The 27138-nt window shown below is 40.0% G+C and overlaps 1 protein-coding gene across 2 annotated transcripts in view; it reads left to right on the top strand.

The window, feature by feature from the left end:
- The window catches only part of EFHC2 (EF-hand domain containing 2), a 202392-nt gene that overhangs the window by 73587 nt on the left and 101667 nt on the right, over window positions 1-27138 (top strand). For both annotated transcript variants that reach the window (XM_024240474.2, XM_024240475.3), the window contains 4 exons: window positions 8972-9195; window positions 19802-20053; window positions 21340-21453; window positions 21846-21984. In XM_024240474.2, coding sequence (XP_024096242.1) covers window positions 8972-9195; window positions 19802-20053; window positions 21340-21453; window positions 21846-21984 — 729 coding nt within the window. The remainder of the gene's footprint in view (window positions 1-8971; window positions 9196-19801; window positions 20054-21339; window positions 21454-21845; window positions 21985-27138) is intronic.

Here is a 27138-nt window from a genome sequence, read left to right as displayed (position 1 = left end):
ATTGTGTCTGGTGGTTGGAATAATGAATTTGGAGCCAGCCAGCATTGCCAAGAAGTGTTTGTTGGATGCCTATTCTGTGTCAGGCACTGTGCTATGTTTTGGGAAAATGGACAAAAGGACTGAGTCCCATCATAGCCCTATCTCATGGAGTAATAATAGGCCACCAGATTGGAAAGGAAAGGGAGCAAGGCCACCAGTCCAAGAGTTTTGCAATTGTTCAGGCTAGAAATGCTGAGTGTCCAAACCAGGACAATGATGGTAGGAATAGAAAATTGGGGAAGGATTTGAGAGACATTTGGTTGGCAGAGTTGATATGCATTGGCCAGTGATTAAATACAGAGAGTGAGGAGGGGGAATATCTAATGAAAAAGTGCCTACCTTATCATTATCTCATTTAATCTCCTGATGACCATCTAAAGTAGTTATTGTCACTGTCAGCTTTTACAGAAAAGGAAACAGGCTTAGGGAGGTAATTTGCTCTGTCTGTTTTGCATTGCTCTAAAGGAATACCTGGGGCTGGGTAATTTATAAAGAAAAGAGGATTATGTGGCTCACAGTTCTGCAGACTGTACAAGAAGCATGGCACCAGCTTCTGCATCTGGTGAGGCCTCAGGAAGCTTTTACTCGTGGTGGAAGGTGAAAGGAGAGCAGGCGTGTCACATGGCAAGACGGGGAGCAAGAGAGAAAGGAGGGGATGCCAGACTCTTGTTAACAATCAGATTTTATGGTAACCAACAGAAAGAACTCACTCATTACTGCGAGGACAACACAAAGACATTCATGCGGGATCCACCCCCATGACCCAAACACCTCCCGGCAGGCCCCATCTCCAACACTGGGGATCACATTTCAGCATGAGATTTGGAGGGGACAAATATCCAAACTATATCGGCCTCAGAGGTCTCTGTGGTTGAGTCATGATACCTTTATAAAGCCCAGGAGCACAGAGCAAGAAACAGGATTGGGGTTTGAATCTGGGGTGTGTTTCAGGGCATGAGGCCTTTGAAGGGGTGTTAGACATCTGTGTGGTGATGTCCTTCCAGGCAGGTAGAAACTTAGGATGTGTTTTCAGGAAAAAAGTCAAGACTAGAAATGGAGATTGGGAATCAGAGGTGCCCAGATCATGACCAGGCTATTCTACCATGTTAGAGGAGAGCCACTGGTGAGGTGATGGAAAGATAAAGGGAATTCAATTTAGTGTCTCTGCTTGGTTTTACTAGTGGTAGGAAAAGAGGAAGATTAGTATGAGGAGGTAATATGAACTGTCCTCATTGTTCTTTGTGTTCCAACTGATACACTGCCCACTCCCTGACCATTTTATTTGGTGAATTTGGCCTAATGGTAAATCTTTCAGGAAATATGGAAATACCATAACATTTTAAAAACAGGTTTTCACAAATTTTAAGGTTAAAAGTATGACATTTTATTTTACAAAGGGACAAGAGGTTTTAGATTCTTTAGGGTCATTTAAAACATATAAGGTAGTTTTTAAAGATTGGCGAGAATGCATTAGAAAATGGTTGAAGATTATTTAAGAACAAAGAATTTACAATTTATAATTTCTGTGGACATCTATTTTACTTATGTGTATTTGATTGTGTAATAGTATTGCTGTAGCAAAAAGAAAAAATTTCTTACAGGTTTTCCCCGAAACATTTTGTTCTGATATTCCCTCACTAAGCTCTGCTTATTTTCTGATTACTTTCCCACCATGACACCAAACTTGCACAAATGATAGACTGGAGGTCACAGGACACCCCAGGCCTGGATTAGTGACTTGCATTATTGTTTTCATTATTACCTTTAAAGTGAAAGCTCATAATCCTATAGCTCACTGGCCCCTGTCCAGTTCATCTTAGTTTTATTAAACTATCCAAGAAGAAATATGAAATGTAGCTTCTTTTAGAATCTTGGAAAGGCTTTTATTAAGACTTTTCAATTCTTTCAGACTCTTGATTTCAAATCTCACATAGGCAGATTCCAAAGGCAAGCTGAAGATAGTCATAACGATGTACTTGAAAATCATTCTTGTGTAAGGAGGGAGGAATGCTATCATAAAGTCTCAGAAAAAAAAGACCTGAGTAAAAGACAATTTTAAAGTCTCTGGAAATTTTCCGAATTTTTGATTGGCTCACTGTGGTCAGGACATTTCCCTGTGTGAAGACACAGCTCAAGAGTTGTGTATAGAATACACAGTAATCAGGCTGCGTAATGACATTGAATTTGTCAGCAGAGTAGAGAAATTTGGAAGGCTGTAGCAAATCCTGTAGAAAGCAAACACGAATAACCACTCTGTCACCAAGCTTCGTTTAGAGAGAAACCAGTCTCTCTTGAAATATTTAATATGATAATTCTTGTTAAGGAAGGTCTATTTGGACTGCAGATAGTTTGAAAAATCATTTAAATGCCTTCTTCAAGCTTTTCTAAATTAAGTGATTGGAAAAAAGAAAACACACTTAATGAGCCAGCGGTTCAGATGTCAGTGGGACAGGGTAGGTAGTGTTTCTTTCAGTTGTGACTTGAGTGGCCTGGGCTTGCTTTCCATGCATCTGGGCCCTGGGAAGAGGCAAATGGTCAAGATTAGGTGCTGTGCAGTGATGGCGTTCCTGTCACTTCCATAGGATTTTGATATTTTCTAGATGAACTTGGAGGACAGATGCACTTGTTTCTTGTGTGACCATTCTGAAATTAGTGCAACTGGAGGAATTATAACCCTCCCCTGCTCCCTTTTGGTTGCCTCTATTATCATGTAATTTTTTAGGGTGGGGGGGAGTTTGGAATCAGCCAGAAACAAAAGAGGCATCCATTAGCATGGTACCAAAATAGGCATTCTTGCAGCTTCTAATCAGAACAACATATTTTTAATATTCACAAGTTCTTGTTGGCAAGGAGATTTGTGTGTGTTATGAGTCAAGAAAGCCAGTGTTGCACTTCAAGGCTTGCTTTCATTTCTTGCCAGGACATCACTCTCTTTTCGGTTAGATGTGTTATATTTATAGAATGTGTTGCTTTTCTGCTGGAATGTAGTTAAAACAACATTATATCAAGCCAGGAATGTCAGAGGTTAATCCAGTAGTTTTACCTCGAATTGTCTAACAGAATAATTGTCAGTTAAATACACCAAGTCCAGACTAATCTGTGCTAAAGAAAGGATAATGATTAGAAATGTGCCGTGATTTTCTGGTATGGTCTATACCAGTTGTTCTCAGTTGAAAGTGATCCTCAGAATCTCCTAGCCCACCCCAGAATTTTTTCTTCTGTAGACATGGGGTCAAGAACTGGCTTCCCTGTGATTCTTAGTGCATCTTAGTTGAGAACACTGATTTCCACTAATGACTTGTTTTGGCCCCTTAATAAGGTAGTATTTCTTATATATATATTTTTTAATACTCTAAGATAATCTACTTGATCAGGCAAATGTAATCACAGAAAATAGAATTCAGTCATTCATATGCCATTCACTCTTATTGGGCATGTACTATATGTAGGTATTATATCCCATAAAGTGGTGGAGGGGTGGTGGGAAGGTTGCCAGATGAAGTATAAAATACTCAGTTATATTTGAATTTCAGGTAAGCAATGAAGTTTTTAGTATAATTATGTCCCAAATATTGCATAGGACATAGTTATGCTAAAGAATTTGGCTGGGCATGGTGGCTTACACCTGTAATCCCAGCACTTTGGGAGGCAGAGGCGGGCTGATAACTTGAGGCCGGGAGTTTGAGACCAGCCTGACCAACATAGCAAAACCTCGTCTCGACTAAAAATATAAAAATTAGCTGGGTGTGGTGGCACATGCCTATAATCCTAGCTACTCAGGAGGCTAAGACAGGAGAATTGCTTGAACCTGGGAGACGGAGGTTGCGGTGAGCCGAGATCACACCACTGCACTCCAGCCTGGGTGAAAAAAAATTAAAAAAATTAAAAAAAAATTCTTCGTTGTTTATCTGGAATTCAAATTTAACTGAGCAGCCTATATTTTAATTTGCTAAATCTGGTCACCCTAGAGGGTGGACACTGGGGAGGGAACCAGGTACTTGAGGGATTAGAGGAGGAAAAGCCAATATCCACTAGAGAAGCTGGCATTTGAATGGTACCTCAAAAGTTTCTCTAGATAAAGATGGAAGAGAAAGGCAGAATAGTCAGAAGGAGCAACATGAGATAAAGTGGTAGGACAATAAATTGGGTAGTATTTGGGAGCAGATCGTAGATTGAATAGGGAAAACAGGGCAAGAAGGTGGTCATGCAAGAGGACATTAAAGCATCTGTTATTTTGGTGCTTATTCAATGGCTAAGGGGGAGATGCATAGGGCTACTGTTTCTTATTGTGAGCAGAAATGTGGAATTTTTAACTTATTCTTTTGCTGCAAGGTGAGTGCCAGGTTATGTATATAAAAATAATTATTCTTGTGAAACCAAAACTCTAAAGGTGACATTTTAGAAAAATAAAAGTAAAAGTATACAAGTCATTTTAGTAGAGGAATATAGTAAGCACAAGAGGAAGAAAAGACACTCTGTTATGTGTGATTGTGGTTGAGCCTCTTAGTATTTTTAGGGCACAAACTTATAGATGTGATGACAAGTGGCAATTGCAGTTATATCTTCATTTACCTAAGAAATATCTGCCTTTAGACTTGGATGTACTCTAGGCCTGCAGCATCACTAAAATGAAATTAACATACTTAAATTAAAATAGAGGTGACCCAGGTGCAGTGGCTCACGCCTGTAATCCCAGCACTTTGTGAGGCTGAGGCAAAAGGATTGCTTGAGGCCAGGAGTTCAAGACCAGCCTGGGCAACAAAGCAAGACTGTCTCTACAAAAAATAAAAAGTTAGCCAGGCATGGTGGCGCATGCCCGTAATCTCAGCTACACGGGAGGTTGAGGTAGGGAGGATCGCTTGAGCCTGGGAGGTTGAGGCTGCATTGATCCATGATCATGCCACTGCACTGTAGCCTAGGCAACGATGTGAGACCCTGTCTCAAAAATAAATAAATAAATAAAAAATAAAATAGAGGTGAGAGTTTGGAGTCTTAATTCTGGAAGGTGAATTCCAGAAAAGTAAATTTAGTGGTATGAGCAAAGATCTAAGGCAAGTCCCAACTGAATAACATGGAAGCACATGAAACATAAATGGATATATGGTCACTTTGATCTAAACCACCGGGAAATGTTAGAAAGTTAAAGCTTGAAGAGTATAGCCAGATAGCAGGGCTTTTACAAAGGAAGAGAAATGTAAAACATGAAGATGAGGAAAAGCTGGACATGTGTCCCAGTAGTCTTTATTGGGCAGTTAAGATAAACACCTGAAAATTTAAAGGGCAAATATGGTGCTTTAGTTGTTTTTCTGTTTCGTAACAATATCTTTATTTATCTACCTTGATGATTTCACCTGCTCTTCAATGTGGGCCAAGGACATGGTATCCTGCCCATTTCTTTGATATCCCAAAACAAATTCCTGCTGATGGAGTTTCTGCCATTTATCGTGGAAGACTAAAAACATACAAATTCTGATAATTAGAAATTTTAATTCTCAAAGGACACAGTCGAGAAATCCTATGAATATGTTATTGAAAGCTCTCATGTGCAACTGTACATTTCAAATGGCCCACCTTGGTTTTCTGATTCGTATGGAATTGTGACGTTAGATTTTTGGTTATCAAAACTTAACTGTTAGTGTTAGACCTGCCTTTTCTTTCTAACTCATGGGTGTTCAGGATTCTTTTTTGTCACCAAGAAGAACTTCCCTGGCCTTTTCTGAGAAGCATCTAGTGAGAGAAGTGTAGAGGCTAAGAGAAGGAAGAGTTGGGGGGCTTGAGATCTGCAGGCTCCTGGGAGAGGCAAGTCAGCTGGTGGGGCAGGCCCTGCAGGGTGCATTGCCATAGCAGTGGGTGGGCATCTCTGGAAATTTCCCCTTAGAGGAGAGAGGCTGTTCTTTTGAAAGAGCAGCTTCATCTCTCTTTTCTTTTCATGGTGGCTGGTAGTTCTTTTCTCCATTTCCATCCTGTTATGCCTATGGCTCTTCCTCCTCAAGTAATATGTAGCTGCAGTACAGTGAGATACAGCTCAGTGCAAACTATGGAAAGTAATGGTATTTAGTTAGAGTCTGAAAGCCCAACTTCAAGATCTTTTACTGCCATTTGTTAGGGCATGACCTTGGGCATGGCATTTAACCTCTCTGAGCTTTGGTTTTCTCATCCTTAAACTGAATGTTCATATTTCATGTATTATCTGCCTTATAGAATTATTGAGGATTAAATGAGAAAATGTAAGTGAAAGTTTATCCTAGGGCTATGCTGATGATTGTGATTAGTATTATTTAAAAGCCCAGTGGGTGGGCCAGTTTTTCCCACCTAGAAAAATGTAGGACTCCTATTCAAAGTCTTATGGAGCAAAAATCATCACTAACTTGCTTATTTGAATTTCTATAATGAAGTAAAAATGCAAGATAGATGGAATTTTTGAAGAAGCTCCTGACTGTTGAATAATTCTTATATATTTTAAAAACTGTCACAATATAAGTATTTTTAAAGTAGTATATAATGGTTCCTGAAAATACCTGAAATGCCCATCCTTTTATACATGTTTAAGTATGCAATTTGTTCTAAATGTCTAATCTTGAATGATTAAATAATTTGCATACTGTTTTCAGTGCTATGAATTAAAGGCTAATTGAAGTATAATTTTTTTGCAGTAAAATTATATCATCTTTTATGTAGTACATTTAAAAATATTCTAGGCCAGTTCTAATTTTATAGTTTTATTATTTTAATTTAATGCGCCAAGTAATTAAAAATTGCTGCAAAGAAAAGAAGCTGAAAATGATTTTAGGTAATTTCCCCTCAACAGAGTGAAAAGATGATAAGTAGAATAATGGAAGAGAGCCCAACACAGTTCCTGGCACATAAAGATATTCATTAAATATTCCTTAATGAATAAGCAATGACTAATTTCTAAGTGTCTCTAGACTTTGAGAAAAGGCATCATTTTCAGTGCTGTATAAAATACAAAGAAGATAGGCTGACATCTTTATATTAAAATACCTCCATGCAGAGTTCCCACAAGCCAATTTTTATTGAATCATTAGATCCGCAGTTTGTTCTGCTTTCCTTTTCTCTTTGTTCTTGGAGTAGATTCTCAGGCCTAAGTCAGTTACAGATATTGAGAGACAATTCTCCATGGGTATCATGCATTTCTGTATCTCTTGCAAGCAGAGGCACTGACTTCTCTTTGTTCTGGACTGTCTCTTCAAGGATGTTTATATAGCAAGTAGCTGTGGAAGACAAAAATAGTCTCTCCCTCTGGAGCAAAGTATAGGTTTGCTTATAGCCTTGGAAGATAGAGGCTTAGTGTCTCCTTCCAGAATAAAGTCTAATAAAGATAGTAGCTCCCTTGGAGATAAAGAGCAGGGATGCTTATTGCTAATTATAGAAGATTTGGGTTCCCTAAGCTAAGGGTTACTCTCCTGTAATGTAACCCACTGCATGTACAAATGTTACCTGGCCCTTACTATGTCATCCTGTGGGAACTGGGGCTTAGGAAACTGGAAAAAGAAATGCTGATATTCAGGCTATTCTTACTGCTGTTGGTTAATAAACTGCCTTTTGTCTCTGACCAAGGCACCTCCTGTCTTCTACCAGCATCCATGAAACTATGGAAGGCTAACTTGTCATCTTGCAAGTAGGATAAAATCTCAAACCCTAAACAATTCTTTTTTTTTCTTTTTCTTTTCTTTTCTTTTTTTTTTTTTTTTTTTTGAGACAGGGCCTCGCTCTGTTGCCCAAGCTAGAGTACAGTGGTGTGATCATGGCTCACTTTAGCCTCAACCTCCTGGACTCAAGCAATCCTCCCACCTTTCAGCCTCCCGAGTAGCTGGGACCACATGTGGGCACCACCATACCCAGCTAATTTTTTTTTAATTAATTTTTTTTTTCTTTTGTAGAGACAGGATTTTGCCATGTTGCCCAGGCTGGTCTCGAACTCTTGGGCTCAAGCAGTCTGCCTGCCTCGGCCTCCAAAAGTGGTGGGATTACAGGCGTGAGCCACCGTGCCTGGCCCCTAAACAGTCCTTAACAACAGATTGCAGCAATATTTGGGTAACTTGGCTGGTATGGTGTGGTATAGTTGGTACACTCATGTAGGCAAGGAACCCTTTTACCTCCAGTGGCTGACCACTCTTTTGGATATACGTGGGGACCCTGGGAACATATTCTCAAGAGGAGAAATGAATGGGCATCAGGGTTGGAAGTAGAAGATGGGATGAGATCTAGAGCTTTTGGCCCAGAGCACTGTCTAGAACTATGAAGCCTCTGATAACCCTTACTTGAGGTAGTGCTTGGGTGGAGGTGGACAGAGGCTGTAGAGGAAGGAGGAGGAAAAATAGGTTGATAGAGGAAAGAAGATTCCATGAAACTTCACAGCAGCCAAAAGTCATTCATCCTTATTGAAACTTCTAAGTCAGTGTTGGCACCTATCATTCCAAAGCTTACTAGCTTTTTTTTTTTTTTTTTTTTTTTTGAGCCATGAGTACACATTTTAGTGAGTACTCTGCATTGGTGCCTTAATGCCTGTTGAGTGTGCTCACATTGAGTGCTTGCTGGTGGCTGAATGTGAGCAGGCTTGTTCTAGGAAAAGACATGATGGCAGCGTCTGGTATTTTTCGTCATTCTGCTTATGTCCCCTGTCCTTCATCTCCCATCCTCACCCCAGTCTTTATGGTTTATTAAAATACTTCCCAACCACCACTTAGGCAACTCTAACCACATGCAAGGCTGGCCACAGAGCTCTGAACCTCAGAAGTCTCAGCTCCTTCTGACTCCCTCAGAGTTGGAATGTGCTAATGCTACTTCCTAGAACAAGTCCTTTGCCCAGTTTTCTGTTGCGGGAAAGTATTCAGGGTTGTTAGTGAATGTGCTGTATCTTCTTACTTGTTAGCCACTTGATAAAACAGTTGTATTTTCTTTCATGCCATAGGGACTTCTATCCGGCGTCATCGGATTACTCTTCCGCCTCCTGATGAGGATCAGTTTTATACTGTGTATCATTTTAATGTCGGCACAGAGGTTGTCTTCTATGGCCGGACATTCAAGATTTATGACTGTGATGCATTCACAAGAAACTTTTTGAGGAAAATAGGGGTCAAAGTGAATCCCCCAGTACAATGTCCAGAAGATCCTTACATGAAGATTCGGAGAGAGGTAAGGAATTGACGTTCGTTGAGTTCTTGTCTTCAAAATAAAAATCCCTTTGGAAAGTCAGTAAAGGATGTTTGTACTCCTGATGCAGATGTGAAAGAGCTTTTAGAGCCATAGTTATTCCAGTTGTTTTGTTCTTCTTTGGGCTAGAGGGAAGGCTGAGTGTTAGCCACAGAACAAGAATGACTTCCTCACTGCCTCACCCCAATTCTCTCTGTAGAGACTCTCTCTTTCAGGCAGTAGGAGTCTTCAGTGAACTGCACAGGTGAGACAGTTTCTAGGCACCCACAATTGACTTTGTGGTCACTGATGGTATATGAGTTGTATCCACATTTCCTTGGCTTGTGTTTTTACATTTTAGTTGCCTAACTCTGGCTAGAAAGATCTTTGCTTCTATACTAGTGATTTAGTGAACCAAGCCTTGGGTACACATTTTTTCTTCCTCCTAGGAAATTCCAGGTCCTCTTAGGGTGGCACTGGATGCCAAGATGCTCTGGAAGAATAAGGAGGGCCATGATTCTGGTATACCCCCTTTAGGAAAGGATGTTTATGTACAAGGTCTGACCCCAGCTAGTGTAAGGGAGTAAAGACTCAATATTTTTAGTATTATTTTTGTCTTCCTATTTTTTAAACAGTCCCTGGGTCCAAATTTTGTTTTCCAGAAGAATTTGAACACTCAAAGGGGTGGAAGGTGACAACACCCAGCTAATCTCCTTGCTGGGACTGGATCGCAGATGTCTTGACTCTTACCCTGATTTCCATCATTGTCACTTGTTTCCTTTTTCCTTTTCTATTGAAGTGTGATTACACACAGTAAAATACACAGAAATTAAGTGTACAGTTGGATGAGTCTTAACAAATACATGTACCCCTATAACCTACCCCCAGATTGAGATGTAGAGCATTTCTCTTCCCCCAGAAATTCCCCTCATGTGTTTTTTGAATCAATCCCGCTCCCCACCACAGACAACTGCTGTTCTCATTTCTATCCCCATAGATGAGTTTTGTCTGATTTTTATTGTTTTAAAACTTATAATTCATTTCCTTGCAGAGAGGTAACAAAATTTAGAACGAAATTCTCTTTTGATTCTGTTTTGATCTCTTTTTAAAAGCCACTTGTAGGATCATTCATCTATTCCTGCCTCCCAGCCCCAGCAGAATTATTCTTTAATGTTGTTGTAGGCATACAGCCCTCTGGAGAAATATATATATTGTTGATCCTGGAATATCTAAGGTGAAATGCCTGTATATTGATGTACAAAGGGATTTTTTTTGGTTTGGATTCATTTTTATTTTTTCCAAATGCCCTGGATGAAAGAGTCTAGATAAATAGAAAGAATTTAGAACCAGCAGAGAGAACTTGAAGGAAATGGATCCAAATGAATTGCCACCCTTTGCATATGGCTGCACTCATTCACTAACAGTTGTTGTTATGTGATAGTGATTGTGAATAATGATGGATTATATGAAAATGCACAGAGCACTGTGGGATTTCATAGGTTTATGAAGAAAAATATATATATATATTTAAAATTATACTTTAAGTTCTGGGATACATGTGCAGAATTTGCGGGTTTTGTTGCATAGGTATATACGTGCCATGGTGGTTTTCTGCACCCATCAACCCATCATCTACTTTAGGTATTTCTCCTAATGCTGTCCCTCCCCTAACACCCCACCCCCTGACAGGCCCTGGTGTGTGATGTTCCCCTCCCTGTGTCCATGTGTTCTCATTGTTCAACTCCCATTTATGAGTGAGAACATGCAGTGTTTTGTTTTCTGTTCCTGTGTTAGTTTGCTGAGAATGCTGGTTTCCAACTTCATCCATGTCCCTGCAAAGGACATGAACTCATCCTTTTTAATGACTGCATAGTATCCCATGATGTATATGTGCCACATTTTCTTTATCCAGTCTATCATTGATGAGCATTTGCGTTGGTTCCAAGTCTTTGCTGTTGTGAATAGTGCTGCAATAAACATACGTGTGCATGTGTCTATATAGTAGGATGATTTATAATCCTTTGGGTATATACCCAGTAATGGGATTGCTGGGTCAAATGGTATTTCTGGTTCTAGATCCTTAAGGAATTGCCACATTGTCTTCCACAATGGTTGAACTAATTTACATTCCCACCAACATTGTAAAAGCATTCCTATTTCTCCACATCCTCTCCAGCATCTGTTGTTTCCTGACTTTTTAATGATTGCCATTCTTTTTTTTTTTTTGAAATGGAGTCTCACTGTGTTGACCAGGCTGTAGTGCAGCGGGCGTGATCTTGGCTCACTGCAAACTCCGCCTCCCAGGTTCAAGCAATTCTCTGCCTCAGCCTCCTGAGTAGCTGGGATTACAGGGGCCTGCCACCACACCTGGCTAATTTTTTTTTTTTTAATATTTTTAGTAGAGACAGGGTTTCACCATCTTGGCCAGGTTGGTATTGAACTCCTGACCTCGTGATCCACCTGCCTCAGCCTCCCAGTGATCACCATTCTAACTGGCGTGAGATGGTATCTCATTGTGGTTTTGATTTGCATTTCTCTAATGACCAGTGATGATGAGCTTTTTTTCATACATTTCTTGGCTGCATAAATGTCTTGTTTTGAGAAATGTCTGTTCATATCCTTTGTCCACTTTTTGATTTTTTTTTTTTTTTTTGTAAATTTGTTTAAGTTCCTTGTAGATTCTGGATATTAGCCCTTTGTCAGTTGGATAGATTGCAAAAATTTTCTTCTGTTCTGTAGGTTGCCTGTTCACTCTGATGATAGTTTCTTTTGCTGTGCAGAAGCTCGTTAGTTTAATTAGATCCCATTTGTCAATTTTGGCTTTTGTTGCCATTGCTTTTGGTGTTTTAGTCATGAGGTCGTTGCCCATGCCTATGTCCTGAATGGTATTGCCTAGGTTTTCTTTAGAGTTTTTATGATTTTAGGTCTTATGTTTAAGTCTTTAATCCATCTTGAATTAATTTTTGTATAAGGTGTAAGGAAGGGGTCCAGTTTCAGTTTTCTGCATATGGCTAGCCAGTTTTCCCAACACCATTTATTAAATAGGGAATCCTTTCCTCATTGCTTGTTTTTGTCAGGTTTGTCAAAGATCAGATGGTTGTAGATGTGTGGTGTTATTTTTGAGGCCTCTCTTCTGTTCCATTGGTCTATATCTCTGTTTTGGTACCAGTACCATGCTGTTTTGGTTACTGTGAACTTGTAGTATAGTTTGAAGTCAGGTAGTGTGATGCCTCCAGCTTTGTTCTTTTTGCTTAGGATTGTCTTGGCTATATGAGCTCTTTTTTGGTTCCATATGAAATTTAAAGTAGTTTTTTCTAATTCTGTGAAGAAAGTCAATGGTAGCTTGATGGAGATGGCATTGAATCTATAAATTACTTTGGGCAGTATGGCCATTTTTATGATATGGATTCTTCTATCTATAAGCATAGAATGTTTTTCCATTTGTTTGTGTCCTCCCTTATTTCCTTAAGCAGTGGTTTGTAGTTCTTGAAGAGATCCTTCACATCCCTTATAAGTTGTATTCCTAGGTATTTTATTCTCTTTGTAGCAATTGTGAATGGGAGTTCACTCATGATTTGGCTCTCTGTCTGTTATTGGGGTATAGGAATGCTTGTGATTTTTGCACATTGATTTTGTATCCTGAGACTTTGCTGAAGTTGCTTATCAGCTTAAGGAGATTTTGGGCTGAGACGATTGGGTTTTCTAAATATACAATCATGTCATCTGCAAACAGAGACAATTTGACTTCCCCTCTTCCTATTTGAATACGCTTTATTTCTTTCTCTTGCCTGATTGCCCTGGCCAGAACTTCCAATAATATGTTGAATAGGAGTGGTGAGAGAGGGCATCCTTGTCTCGTGCCAGTTTTCAAAGGGAATGCTTCCAGCTTTTGCCCATTCAGTATGATATTGGCTGTAGGTTTGTCATAAATAGCTCTTATTATTTTGAGATATGTTCCATCAATACCTAGTTTATGGAGAGTTTTTAGCATGAAGGGTGTTGAATTTTATTGAGGGCCTTTTCTGCATCTATTGAGATAATCATATGGTTTCTGTCATTGGTTCTGTTTATGTGATTGATTACATTTATTGATTTGCATATGTTGAACCAGCCTTGCATCCCAGGGATGCAGCTGACTTGATCTTGGTGGATAAGCTTTTTGATGTGCTGCTGGATTCGGTTTGCCAGTATTTTATTCAGGATTTTCGCATCAATCTTCATCAGGGATATTGGCCTGAAATTTCCTTTTGTTGTTGTTGTTGTTGTTGTTGTTGTTGTTGTTGTGTCTCTGCCAGGTTTTGGTATCAGAATGATACTGGCCTCATAAAATGAGTTAGGGAGGAGTGCCTCTTTTTCTATTGTTTGGAATAGTTTCAGAAGGAATGGTACCAGCTCCTCTTTGTACCTCTGGTAGAATTTGGCTGTGAATCCATCTGGTCCTGGGCTATTTTTGGTTGGTAGGCTATTAATTACTGCCTCAATTTCAGAACTTGTCATTGGTCTATTCAGGGATTTGACTTCTTCCTGGGTTAGTCTTGGGAGGGTGTATGTGTCCAGGAATTTATCTATTTCTTCTAGATGTTCTAGTTTATCTGCGTAGAGGTGTTTATACTATTCTCTGATGGTAGTTTGTATTTCTGTGGGATCAGTGGTGATATCCTGTTTATCGTTTTTTATTGTGTCCATTTGATTCTTCTCACTTTTTTTCTTTATTAGTCTGGCTAGCAGTCTATCTATTTTGTTGATATTTTCAAAAAACCACCTCCTGGATTCACTGATGTTTTGAAGGGTTTTTTACGTCTCTATCTCCTTCAGTTCCACTCTGATCTTAGTTACTTTTTGCCTTCTGCTAGCTTTTGAATTTGCTATTGCTTCTCTAGTTCTTTTAATTGTGATGTTAGTGTGTTGATTTTAGATCTTTCTCACTTTCTTCTGTGGGCATTTAGTGCTTATAAATTTGCGTCTAAACACTGCTTTAGTTGTGTCCCAGAGATTCTGGTATGTTGTGTCTTTGTTGTCATTTGTTTCAAAGAACTTATTTATTTCTGCCTTAATTTTGTTATTTACCCCGTAGTCATTCAGGAGCAGGTTGTTCAGTTTCCATGCAGTTGTGCGGTTTTGAGTGAGTTTCTTAATCCTGAGTTCTAAGTTGATTGCTCTGTGGTCTGAGAGACTGTTTGTTATGATTTCCGTTCTTTTGCATTTGCTGAGGAGTGTTTTACTTCCCATTATGTGGTCAACTTTAGAATAAATGTGATGTGGTGCTGAGAAGAATGTATACTCTGTTGATTTGGGGTGGAGAGTTCTGTAGATGTCTATTAGGTCCGCTTGGTCCAGAGCTGAGTTCAAGTCCTGAATATCCTTGTTAATTTTCTGTCTCGTTGATCTGTCTAATATTGACAGTGGGGTGTTAAAGTCTTTCATTATTGTTGTGTGGGAGTCTAAATCTCTCTGTAGGTCTCTAAGGACTTGCTTTATGAATCTGGGTGCTCCTATATTGGGTGCATATATATTTAGGATAGTGGGCTCTTCTTGTTGCATTGATCTCTTTACCATTATGAAATGCCCTTCTTTGTCTTTTTTGATCTTTGTTGGTTTAAAGTCTGTTTTATCAGAGACTAGGATAGAAACCCCTGCTTTTTTTCGCTTTCCATTTGCTTGGTAAATCTTCCTCCCTCCCTTTATTTTGAGCCTATGTGTGTCTTTGCATGTGAGATGGGTCTCCTGAATACAGCACACCGATGTGTCTTGACTTTTTATCCAATTTGCCAGTCTATGTCTTTTAATTGGGACATTTAGCCTATTTACATTTAAGGTTAATATTGTTATGTGTGAATTTGATCCTGTCATTATGATGCTAGCTGGTTATTTTGCCCATTAATTGTTGCAGTTTCTTCATAGTGTCAATGGTCTTTACAATTTGGTATGTTTTTGCAGCGGCTGGTACTGGTTTTTCCTTTCCCCATTTAGTGCTTCCTTCAGGAGCTCTTGTAAGGCAGGCCTGGTGGTGACAAAATCTTTCAGCATTTGCTTATCTGTAAAGGATTTTATTTCCCCCTTGCTTATGAAGCTTAGTTTGGTTGGATATGAAATTCTGGATTGAAAATTCTTTTCTTTAAGGATGTTGAATATTGACCCCCACTCTCTTGTGGCTTGTAGGGTTTCTGCAGAGAGGTCTGCTGTTAGTCTGATGGCCTTCCCTTTGTGGGTAACCCGACCTTTCTCTCTGGCTACCCTTGACACTTTTTCCTTCATTTCAACCTTGGTGAATCTGACAATTATGTGTCTTCGGGTTGCTCTTCTTGAGGAGTATCTTTGTGGTGTCCTCTGTATTTCCTAAATTTGAATGTTGGCCTGTCTTGCTAGGTTGGGGAAGTTCTCCTGGATAATATCCTGAAGTGTGTTTTCCAACTTGGTTCCATTCTCCCTATCACTTTCAGGTACACCAATCAAACGTACGTTTGGTCTTTTCACATAGTCCCGTATTTCTTGGGGGCTTTGTTTGTTCCTTTTCATTCTTTCTTCTCTAATCTTGTCTTCACGCTTTATTTCATTAAGTTGATCTTCCATCTCTGATATCCTTTCTTCCGCTTAATCGATTCAGCTATTGATACTTGTGTATGCTTCACAAAGTTCTCGTGCTGTGTTTTTCAGCTCCATCAGGTCATTTATGTTCTTCTCTAAACTGGTTATTCTAGTTAGCAATTGCTCTAACCTTTTTTCAAGGTTCTTAGCTTCCTTGCATTGGGTTAGAACATGCTCCTTTAGCTCAGAGGAGTTTGTTATTACCCACCTTCTGAAGCCTACTTCTGTCAATTCATCAAACTCATTCTCCGTCCAGTTTTGTTCTCTTGCTGGCGAGGAGTTGTGATCCTTTGGAGGAGAAGAGATGTTCTGGTTTTTGGAATTTTCAGCCTTTTTGTGCTCATTTTTCCTCATCTTTGTGGATTTATCTACCTTTGGTCTTTGATATTGGTGACCTTCGGATGGAGTTTTCGTTTGGACATCCTTTTTGTTGATGTTGATGCTATTCCTTTCTGTTTGTTAGTTTTCCTTCCAATAGTGAGGCTTCTCTGCTGCAGGTCTGCTGGAGTTTGCTAGAGGTCCAATCCAGACCTTGTTTGCCTGGGTATCACCAGTGGAGGCTGCAGAACAGCAAAGATTGCTGCCTGTTTCTTCCTCTGGAAGCTTCGTCCCAGAGGGGCACCCTCCAGATGCCAGCCGGAGGTCTCCTTTAAGAGGTGTCTGTCAACCCCTGCTGGGAGGTGTCTCCTAGCAGGAGGCACAGGGGTCAGGGACCCACCTGAGGAGGCAATTTGTCCTTTAGCAGAGCGCGAGCACTGTGCTAGGAGGCCTGCTGCTCTCTTTAGAGCTGGCAGGAGGAAGGTTTAAGTCTGCTGAAGCTGTGCCCACAGCCACCCCTTCCCCCATGTGCTGTGTCCCAGGAAGATGGGAGTTTTATCTATAAGCCTGTGACTGGGGCTGCTGCCTTTCTTTCAGAGATGCCTTACCCAGAGAGGAGGAATCTAGAGAGGTAGTCTGGCTACAAAATCATTGCTGAGCTGTGGTGGACTCCACCCAGTTACAACTTCCTGGCGGCTTTGTTTACACTGTGAGGGGAAAACCGCATACACAAGCCTCAGTAATGGGGGACGCCCCTCCCCCCACCAAGCTCCAGAGTCCCAGATCGACTTCAGACTGCTGTGCTGGCAGCGAGAATTTCAAGCCATTGGTCTTAGCTTGCTGGGGGGAATCCACTGAGCTAGACCACTTGGCTCCCTGGCTTCCACCTCCTTTCCAGGGGAGTGAGCAGTTCTGTCTCACTGGTGTTCCAGGTGCCACTGGGGTATGAAAAAAAAAAAACTCCTGCAGCTAGCTTGGTATCTGCCCAAACAGCTGCCCAGTTTTGTGCTTGAAACCTAGGGCCCTGGTGGTGTAGACACCCAAGGGAATCTCCTGGTCTGAGGGTTGCAAAGACCATGGGAAAAGCATAGTATCTGGGCCAGAGCACACTGTTCCTCACGGCACGGTCCCTCACGGCTTCCCTTGGCTAGGGGAGGGAGTTCCCTGACCCCTTGCGCTTCCCGGGTGAGGCGATGCCCCACCCTGCTTCAGCTCGCCCTCCGTGGGCTGCACCTACTGTCTAAGCAGTCCCAATGAGATGAGCCGGATACCTCAGTTGGAAATGCAGAAATCACCCTCCTTCTGCATTGATCTCGCTGGGAGCTGCAGACCAGAGCTGTTCCTATTCGGCCATCTTGCCAGCCACCCCCAGAAAAAGATCTTTTGTGCCAGGAATTGAGAATAAATACCAAGAACAGCTAAGAAATGTTTTAAATAATTTCCTTTCAGAGTGGGAACATCATTTTAGCATTTATTCCCTCAGGGAGAAAATTCTTCAATAAATATAGAAATCTTTGGGAAATTAGGAGTTTAATAAGAAGCTTCTATATTGACTTTCATACATTTACTTCTGCTGCAGTGTTTGCTCTCTTTGAACTGTAAAGTTAAAATTAAACAATTTAACTTAGACTGAAAAGAATCCCAATGGTATATTATCAATAATGCTTTTCTTAGAGGCCTCATAATGCCAAAGAAACATTTTTCAATCGATTGAAATAGTGGTCCCATAATTTCATTTAAATATCAGGGATAATACTGAAGAGTCTTGGGAAGCCATCATGTCTCCCCGCTGTCTTGGGTTAAGACTGCACCTAGACTGCCCTCGACAGATAGAAATTTCAAGAATTTTCAAAAAGATTGTATAACTTGATTTGGGATAACATCTCCCTTGTCAGTGTGCACTTCCTTATATAACAGTCCTATTTGGTTACATCAGATGAAATGGGGGCAGTTTAACTCCACGACAGGGCTGCGAAAGTGCAAATAGAGGGAAGAGCTGCATCAAGAAGACTATGGAACTAGTGGTTCCTGGGACAGAGGATGGCCGAGGCAGAGGCTCTGCAGACCTTAAGACCTTCTCCATTTGCTGTGCTCCTGTTTCTCCGGGGCATTCTTATCCTTGATACCTAAAGCTTTTTGAGCTAAAATAAAACAGTGAATATATTTCTTCCCTTTTACCTTCACAAAAATCTTTGAATGAGTAAGAATTATGTACACATATGAATTTCCTAGTGAAAAGACAAATTATGTTTTTGGTTGAGATATAATTAACATAGAGTCAAACATATAAATCTTAAGTGTATAGGTCAACAAGTTTGTAAAATGTGTGCAATTGCGTAACCAACACAAAAATCGAGATGTAGAATATTTTTACCACCTCAGAAAGTTCCTTTCTCCCCCTTTCTGGTCAAATTCCCTACCCAGAGGCAATTACTGTTCTGATTTCTGTCACCATAGATTAGTTTTGTCTGTTCTTCAATAAGAATTTTAAATCTTTTTGAAAAGTCAGTTTTAAAAAATATTAAATAAGTATAGTTTTTTTCTTTAATCTTTTTTTTTTTTTTTTTTTTTTTTTGACAGAGTATTGCTCTGTCACCCAGGCTGGAGTGCAGTGACACAATCTCGGCTCACTGCAACCTCTGCCTCCCAGGTTCAAGGGATCTTCTTGCCTCAGCCTCCTGAGTAGCTGGGATTACTGGCACCTGCCACCGGACCTGGCTAAACTTTTTTGTATTTTTGGTAGAGACGGCCAGGCTGGTCTCAAACTCCTGGCCTCAAGTGATCGACCCACTGTGTTCTCTCAAGGTGCTGAGATTACAGGTGTGAGCCACCCCGCCTGGCCAGAAGTATAGTTTAGTGTATTAATGTTTAATATGAAAAATTTCCTCATACTTGTTTGTCTCTATTCTTTTTTTTTTTTTTTTTTGAGATGGAGTCTCACTCTGTCGCCCGGGCTGGAGTGCAGTGGCGCTATCTCTGCTCACTGCAAGCTCCACCTCCCAGGTTCACGCCATTCTCCTGCCTCAGCCTCCCGAGTAGCTGGGACTACAGGCGCCTGCCACCACGCCCGGCTAATTTTTTGTATTTTTATTAGAGACGGGGTTTCACTGTGTTAGCCAGGATGGTCGCAATCTCCTGACCTCGTGATCCACCCGCCTCGGCCTCCCAAAGTGCTGGGATTACAGGCGTGAGCCACCGTGCCCGGCCAATTCTTAAGGTTAAAACTGGTTATAGATGCATATGTATCTATGTCATAGTTGAAATTAAAAACAAAATCACAGAATAATCTGTAGAAAAATATATCTTTTTTTTTTTTTTTTCGAAATGGAGTCTCACTCTGTTGACCAGGCTATAGTGCAGTGGTGTGAACATGGCTCATTGCAGCCTTGACCTCCTGGGGTCAAGCAATTCTCCCATCTCAGCCTCCCAAGTAGCTAGGACTACAGGCGTGTGACACCATACCTGGCTAATTTTTTTTTTTTTTTTTTTTTAAGAGTTGTGTTTTTGCCATGTTGCCCAGGCTGGTCTTGAACTCCTGAACTCAAGCAGTCTTCCCGCCTTGGCCTCCCAAAATGCTGGGATTACAGGCATCAGCCACCGTGCCTGACCAAAAATATATCTTTATATATTTGTCACTTGATTGTGTGTATCTTAGATGTGATTATGCAAACCCTGCAACTATTATTGACATTTTCTCCATTTGCAGGTTGTAGAACACGTAGAGCCCCTACGTCCCTACGAATCCCTCGACACCCTGAAACAGTTCCTCCAGTATCATGGCAAGATTTTGTGTTTCTTCTGCCTGTGGGATGACTCAGTCTCGATGTTTGGAGACCGTAGAGAACTCATCCTGCATTACTTCTTGTGTGATGATACTATTGAAATCAAAGAATTGCTTCCACACAACTCAGGCCGAGATGCTCTAAAAATGTTCCTCCGGAGGAGTAAGCTACCCAAGGTGAGCAGTGGACATAACCACTTTCTGAATTTGCTTGTGGGTCAAGAGACAAGTCACTGTTTGGAATGTTGTGTGTTATGACTATATGATGATAGTAACCATGCACTAGTGCAGGTATTTAGAAAACTTTCATTTTGTGCTCTCTATTAATATACATCTATGAAAGTAATACAGAGAATATGATCAATTAGAGTTGGAACATTGAAGTTAAGGCAAGTAAAGGAAAAAAGTCAAATGTAAGAGAAAGCACCTATTCATCATTGAGTTCACATCCAGTTTTATGAAACTAAATGACTCCTTAGTAAAAGAATTGCTTGTGGCTTTGGACAGGGCACTGCAGACTACAGAAGAGAGCCCATGGTTTGGTCTGGGTTGTGAATACAAACACACACTTATACACGTGCACCTACATGTGCATGTACATATGCACTCACAAACATACACATGCAAGTTTACAAACCAAAGTGCCTTTTCTGAATGTAGCAACTAGTCACCAACTAGCCACTAGCTAGTGGCAGTGATGACTTTTGCATTTTATTTAATATTAAAAAGAGTTGTCAGATTGATTTCTACAAATATTTATGGCCATTTGAGAGCTCATGTAATTTGGGTGGGTGCAGCAGAAACAGCCCAGACCTGGATTAGAGTTGTGAGTCTGCCCCTTAATAGCTGTGTTACCTTGGGCAAATCACTTTAACCTCTTTGAGCTTATTTCCCCGTCTTTAAAATGTCATAACATAGTAAAAAAAAAAAACCAAAAAAACACCATCTAAGGACCTGTAAACACCTGTAAGGACACTTAAAAACATAAAGGCTTTTTCAAAAGCTCTGTGTTATATATTTTCTTTCTTATTTGGATAAAGTGTCTTCTTAGTGCACATGAAAAGGTTACCATAATGCTAATTTCCAAGGCAAATAACTGCTGGCCATTCAGTCCTCACTGGAAGGCTTTCCCAGATTCTATGAGCCCACTGCTGGAAGCCCTACTGCGTTTGCTTGGAGGCAGGGGAGGCACAATTTGTCCCAGAGGGAGCCCTGGGATACGCATAGCAGGCAACCAGGAGGTGCCAGAAAAACCTGTTTTTAGAATGGCTTTGAAAAATAGGCTAAATATAAAATAATAATGACATACCTGACATTTACAGTGTGCCAACATCAGTTAATTCATTTTATTCATTCATTCAACAAATATTCATTGAGTGCCACCTCTATGCCAGCCCTGGGGTTATAGTAAGAAAGGGAATGGATTAAATCCTACCACATCTTGTTTTGATTTTGTCTTCCAGAATTGCCCACCTAGAGTCTATCAACCAGGCCAGATAACAGATCGAGCAGTTCTCAATTCATATGGTGACTTTATGAAGAACCAAGCGGATAGCTACCTGTTCGACAGATATAAGGGAAGGAACCTCATATTTTATTACCTGTTTCTAGTGTGACTTCTTTGGAACCTGAACAGTGGGGCGAGTTACGTACTCTTCTCTTGTGAGATTGTGAATGAAATCGATGAATACATAAATGTATGCATTGTACTGCTATTTATCAGTAATAAACATGCTGAAATGTCTATATAAATACATACAATGCATTGCAGTTTGTAAGTCTAATACTACAGTGCTAAAATAATACTTTAGAATATTAACATCAACTGGTTGCTTTTTTATTTGATTTTTAAAATTTAGTTATTAAAGATTGAAGTTTTATTGTTAATTTCCTTTTTTTCTCTGGGAAGGGGTTCCTGGTTCTTTGGAGGGTCCATGGTGCCAATGCTACGTTCCTTTGTCTTTTTTAGCTAGGAAAAGTAGACCAAGAGTTTTACAAAGATAGTGACCTGTCCCTAGGAGTCACCATCAATGTGTGGGGAAGAAAAGTGCTCCTTTATGACTGTGATGAATTTACAAAGTCTTATTATAAGTCTAAATATGGAATTGGTAAGTGATACATATGTCAATTAAAAATATTTTTTAAATTAAATTGTTTGTTCCCTAATTAAGATTTTACTTTGGAGTTTCAAATGCTAGGCTCATAATAGCTACCATTTATTGTGCATTTGCTATCTTCCAGCCGTTTGTTGTCTTACATATTCCAAACAATTCTCTATGGATAGGCTCATTATCCCCATTTTAGGGGTGAAAAAAACCGAGGCTTAAAGGGAGCTCATTTGTCCAAGGTTATGCAGTGAGCAAAGAGTGAGCCAAGATTCGAACTTGTCTGCCTGATGCCAGGGGGGTAAATGTTTTGGTTTAGCAATCGAAATGGAAATCTGAATGCTTTTCTTTTCACTTAATTCTTCTTACCACACTGGATATACCTAATTGAGTTATTGAGGGAATTCTCTTCTGCTAGTTTGCTCTACCTTACCTGGTGAGGCTCAGCCAGGTTTTAAGCTTCTCTCTTCTCAGATATTAACTCCATTCCGATAAGGTTCAGAATGAAAATGAGCGATTGATTAAGCACCTACTGTATGTAGGTCACTGTAGTAGACTTAGGAGATAGAGTTGTGTAAGAGGTTTCTAGGCTGGAAGGGGAACTGAGACCTGCAGCGTGTGACACTGTGTTATGAGTGTCTTGGAAGCTGGCGGAGGATGTGACGTGAAACCTAAAGCATAAACCCTCATTTGTTAAACTCCCCTCTACCTGAGGCTCCAGGTACCTGCTGCTGCTAGGAATTGATGGGACTTGCTGACCTCCCAGTTTGGGACTGGAGTTGGGATAGTGGGTACTTAGTCCTGTACTTCTTTCTGAACCTTGGAGTATTCATATGAATACACTTCCCCGAGGGGCGAGATGGAAGCCAAGTGCAACCGCAGCTTCTTAAAAGACAAGGTGCTTTGTCGCTAGAATGAGATGAAGCCATGTTATGTGTCTTGTTGTCCGCATTGTGTAGTATTCCTGGCCTTCTGGGAATCTTTATACTGTGAGAGAAGGCACATCAAGTACACAAGGGGGTTAGAGTGAAAAGGCTTTCAGTTTTACTCTTAGGTTCATTAGGGGAATTTGTTGCACTGCATCTGCATGCCAGATTAGTCAAAATGTATGGGCCCTACTGGGGCCAAATTGGTGGCCTCTTTTTATTTTATTTTCTAAAATTAGTCCCCTTCAGTGGACACAGTTGGGCATATTTGCCTTGGGGACTGTGGACAAGAAGCAGCCAGGAATGTGCAGGTGGCAGCTGCTATAGAGAAGCTGCTGGTGGCCCCTAGACTATGGGAAAAGAATTTGGCCTTTAATAAATGTAGATAGATGCCTGTTTGGAATCCGTAAGTCTTTAGTGTAGAATGAAAATTTAAATGTATATATCAAGATGAGTCACCAAAAACCGTAACTTACACCTGATGGTTACCTTAATATAAAGGATGTGGTAAGTGTTCCAAAGCATTATATGATTCCTTAAACATGAAGTCTAACTTTTGGTTGATGTTTGTCTGTCAGCTTGGCGAGAATATGAAAGTTGCATTTGGGAAAATGAATGTCCTACTGGTGGGACTTAGTATGTTGTTAGGGTCTTAACGGCTTCTCTAGAAAATTTTTCGAGGCAGTGTGAATTCCCTGGTGTGCTCCAAATCAAGCCATCCTGGGTAAATGTATCAGCTTCAAATGTCCTGTGGTCCATTTCAGTCGAGTCCTTGTGCTTAATTTCTTTCTGTTCACTTCTTTTGTTCACTCTGTGGACTAATTGTATTATGTATTATTCCACTCTGTGGACTAATTGTATTATGTCTCCTGTGTAATGACACCCCAACGTATTTTGGGGGAGAAAAAAAAGTAGTCTGTGCCTTTAAAGCTAATATAACATGAGTATTATGCATTTAAACAGAGAACTATGCAAAAGCAAAATTATGATGCATTTCATAGTCACACTGACTTTTTATATTTCTCATAACATATGTTAAAATATCCCATTTAACAGACAGTATTATTACACAACATTTCTTGAGTTACAACAGTGTACTTAATGTAAGTAAAGACTAGAAATTATATCTATGATGAGGTAGAGGGGAGAATGAATCAGTATTCTCTGATAATCTTTGCATTTGCTTTTCCTGATTTTTTGGTAAGGTTAAATTAATATCCTTAATGTTACTTAGATACAGTTATTTCTGCCATTTTAATTTTATTTATAGTTCATCTGGTCTCAGCAATTTTTTAAATTGACCAAATTACGTGCGTTATGTTTTGGTATCCTTAAAACCCAAATCAGGACAAAGTCCCATCAATCACTGTGGTTCTGTCAATAATTGTGGTCACATTTCCTCCCTTGTCAATAATTGTGTTCAGTAGAAAACCTGGCTATCTCCACTGTGCAGCACGCAGGAAGGATCTGATAAGCACCAGCAACACAGCTAGGGGCCTCTCTAGCAGGAAGTCGGGGGAGATTTCTAACGCGGTATGCCACCTTGGTGCTTTAGTACCTTCTCCTGTGTAATGACACCCCAACATATTTTGGGGGAGAAAAAAATGGCAGACAAAGAGAAGGAGTTGGCCACAGTCCCAAGAAAGGTACACGGATAACCTTTCTATTTATGTAGAAGTGGAGGGCTTGCTAGAATTCCAAGAGACACTTGAGCTCCTGTGTAAAACTCAATCTCTTAAGATGATTCCTTCATACATTTAAGGATTCTAAGGAGAAGGTGATTCCATAGATTTCTGCTCTTTAATAGTGCAGTGTGACCCCCTCCATCAGGCAGTTTGGCCATCCTGCTGGCCCTGGCTTGCCTGCCGGGCTGTAGCACGTCACTCCCTCATTATTTTATGTGAATGAACACGGTCCGGCAGATGGAGGTCTGTTGATCTTTCCTATAGCATGAAGGTTGAAAAAGGCTCTAGGGGTTCCAGCAGGTGTTTCTTTCACTAAAAGGACAGGGATTAAATGTAAACTGTTCTTACGTAGAAATTTCTGCTTTAGGTTATTATTTGTCTATCAGTGGACTTTCTTATTTTTTCTTAGTGGCTGGGACAATGAAACTAATAACAAGATTGTTCATTCTCATTGCTTTTGAACACTTATTGGGCTATGCTTAGATTGAACAAAAATCTTAAAGTACCTTTAATTTTGTGGAGTCATTTCTGGCCATCTCTGAATTTTTAGGAACAGCAGGACATTTAAGATGAGTGTTTAATGATTATTTGAGTGAATTGGACACTTAAAATTGCACCAATAGGATAGAATTGGCTTCTGGTCTCATCACATGGCCCTGATGGACCTAACAATTTTGTTTCTTTTGCTTCCCCTATAAAATGAAGATGGTTGAGATGGGAGGATTCTTAAAGTTTTTATAGCTCTAACATGATGTGATTCATGAATTTAGGTTTCATTGAAATCATTTGACGTGGGTATTGAATACAAGCACAAGTGGATTTACCTTGAAGCTAATGAAGCATGATCTTTAGAGGTCTTCCTTTCCAGGGGTCCCAATCCAAGGCCCTGGCCTAATTTTGTCTTAGTAATTTGACATTCTTTGTCTAGAAGAGCTTCGCCCAAATTATTTAAGCTTCCAGCCTCCCAAAACCTGTATTCATCTTTAGGCTACTAGAACATAAGCAGTGAACTTTGAGGTAACTGAAGGCTTTTCCCAATAGTCTTTCCCACTGAGATGGTGAACAGAAAATCACCACGAAGAAGCATTAAGACTCCTTTGTAATATGTATCATCTGTCTGCCGATTTGTTGGAATCTAGTCAACCATGGATGGGCATTCGATATATATGTATGTTTTGACAAGTCACTTGGAATTAGAGGAATCAGATAATTAAAAGACATATCTGTCTCAGGATCTAGCAGAATGCCAACTTGAGACATTGGGGAAGATGCTTTGTACAAAGATGTGTACTTTTTCATTTATTCAATGAATATTTTTGAACACCTAAAACACGAAGGAACATGATGGAAAACCAAAGTGAGGAAACTTGTCATTCAGCTGTGAGTCCAGAGCTTTGTGAATGTATGCAAATTACCCAGCTAAATGGGATTTAAAGTTGGATCTTGAGCCAGAGTTTCCAAAAAGATGTATGTGGTGGTATAAAAGTCAGGCATGATGGAGTGGAAAAGTTCTCAGCGTTTATACACTAGATGGCACTGTGGGTGCAGAGGAAAGCTCTAAATTGGTTCTTTTGTTACTTAAATCTGTTGCAAAAATTATATGGTTGAGAAAACAACAGTGTGTTATAAGCCCTGTAATTCTTGGGGGAAGTGTAGAATGCAGTCCTAATTACTTTGAGATTCAATATGTGTCCTCTTTTGGTTAGACTGCTTAGATTGGTATGTAGAGTTGTATGTATATGTCTCCTGTTGTAAGAAACTGCTCAGGCCCAGATTTTTAAATAATCACGTAGAGCTCTCCTGCCATGGCTATGATGTTCTTCCTGAAATGAAAGACCAAACAGTGGTGCGTTAGATGTAATGGTTAGCAATGATAGAGTCTACCGCAATTCTGCCCAGTTCCAAGATTTGAACTCTCCTCTTTATTTCCAAGACTTTTCTTTAATCACCATAATAATAGCAATAGTTGAAGCTCACAAGTCACTTCTGTACTGGCAGACTGGCTCCCCCCTTTCACTGAGTCACCTTTATAAACATGTCTGCTGTAAGCAGTCTCTGCTAGGATGTAACAATACTCTTTGGGGATTGTTTTTGGGGAAATTTCACACAAAGACTGCTAGGAAGTCTAAGGAAATATGAAAGCTGAAAATGTTTTCAACAAGAGTTAGAAATGGCCTCAAGCCCTTAGCCTTTTGATCATCAGTTAAAAAACAAAACAAAAACCAAACAACCACCTTAATATTAAGAGTTAGGTTGTCTTGGATGAAAAATTGATACCCATTTTCTCTTCTGGAGGTGTGCACTAAAATTTGTACTCTTCTTCTATGGGAACTTTGACAGTGGAAAAGGAAATATTTACTTATGTAGAACTCCTTTCATTCATGATTGAAAACACCTATGTCATACTGTAGCTTGGGGAAGAAGTAGAAAATAGATTCTGTGGGAGTTTGTTTTGTTTTGTTTTGTTTCAGGAAAGATCTGGCATCTTTTTTTGCCATTTATGTTGGGGACAAACACAGTGACTTGGATAGATCAGGTCAATATGT

Source organism: Pongo abelii, chromosome X (genome assembly GCF_028885655.2).
Source record: "Pongo abelii isolate AG06213 chromosome X, NHGRI_mPonAbe1-v2.0_pri, whole genome shotgun sequence".
NCBI lineage: Eukaryota > Metazoa > Chordata > Mammalia > Primates > Hominidae > Pongo > Pongo abelii.
Note: the sequence above shows the minus strand (reverse complement) of the source record. Positions and strands in the feature narration are given on the sequence as shown.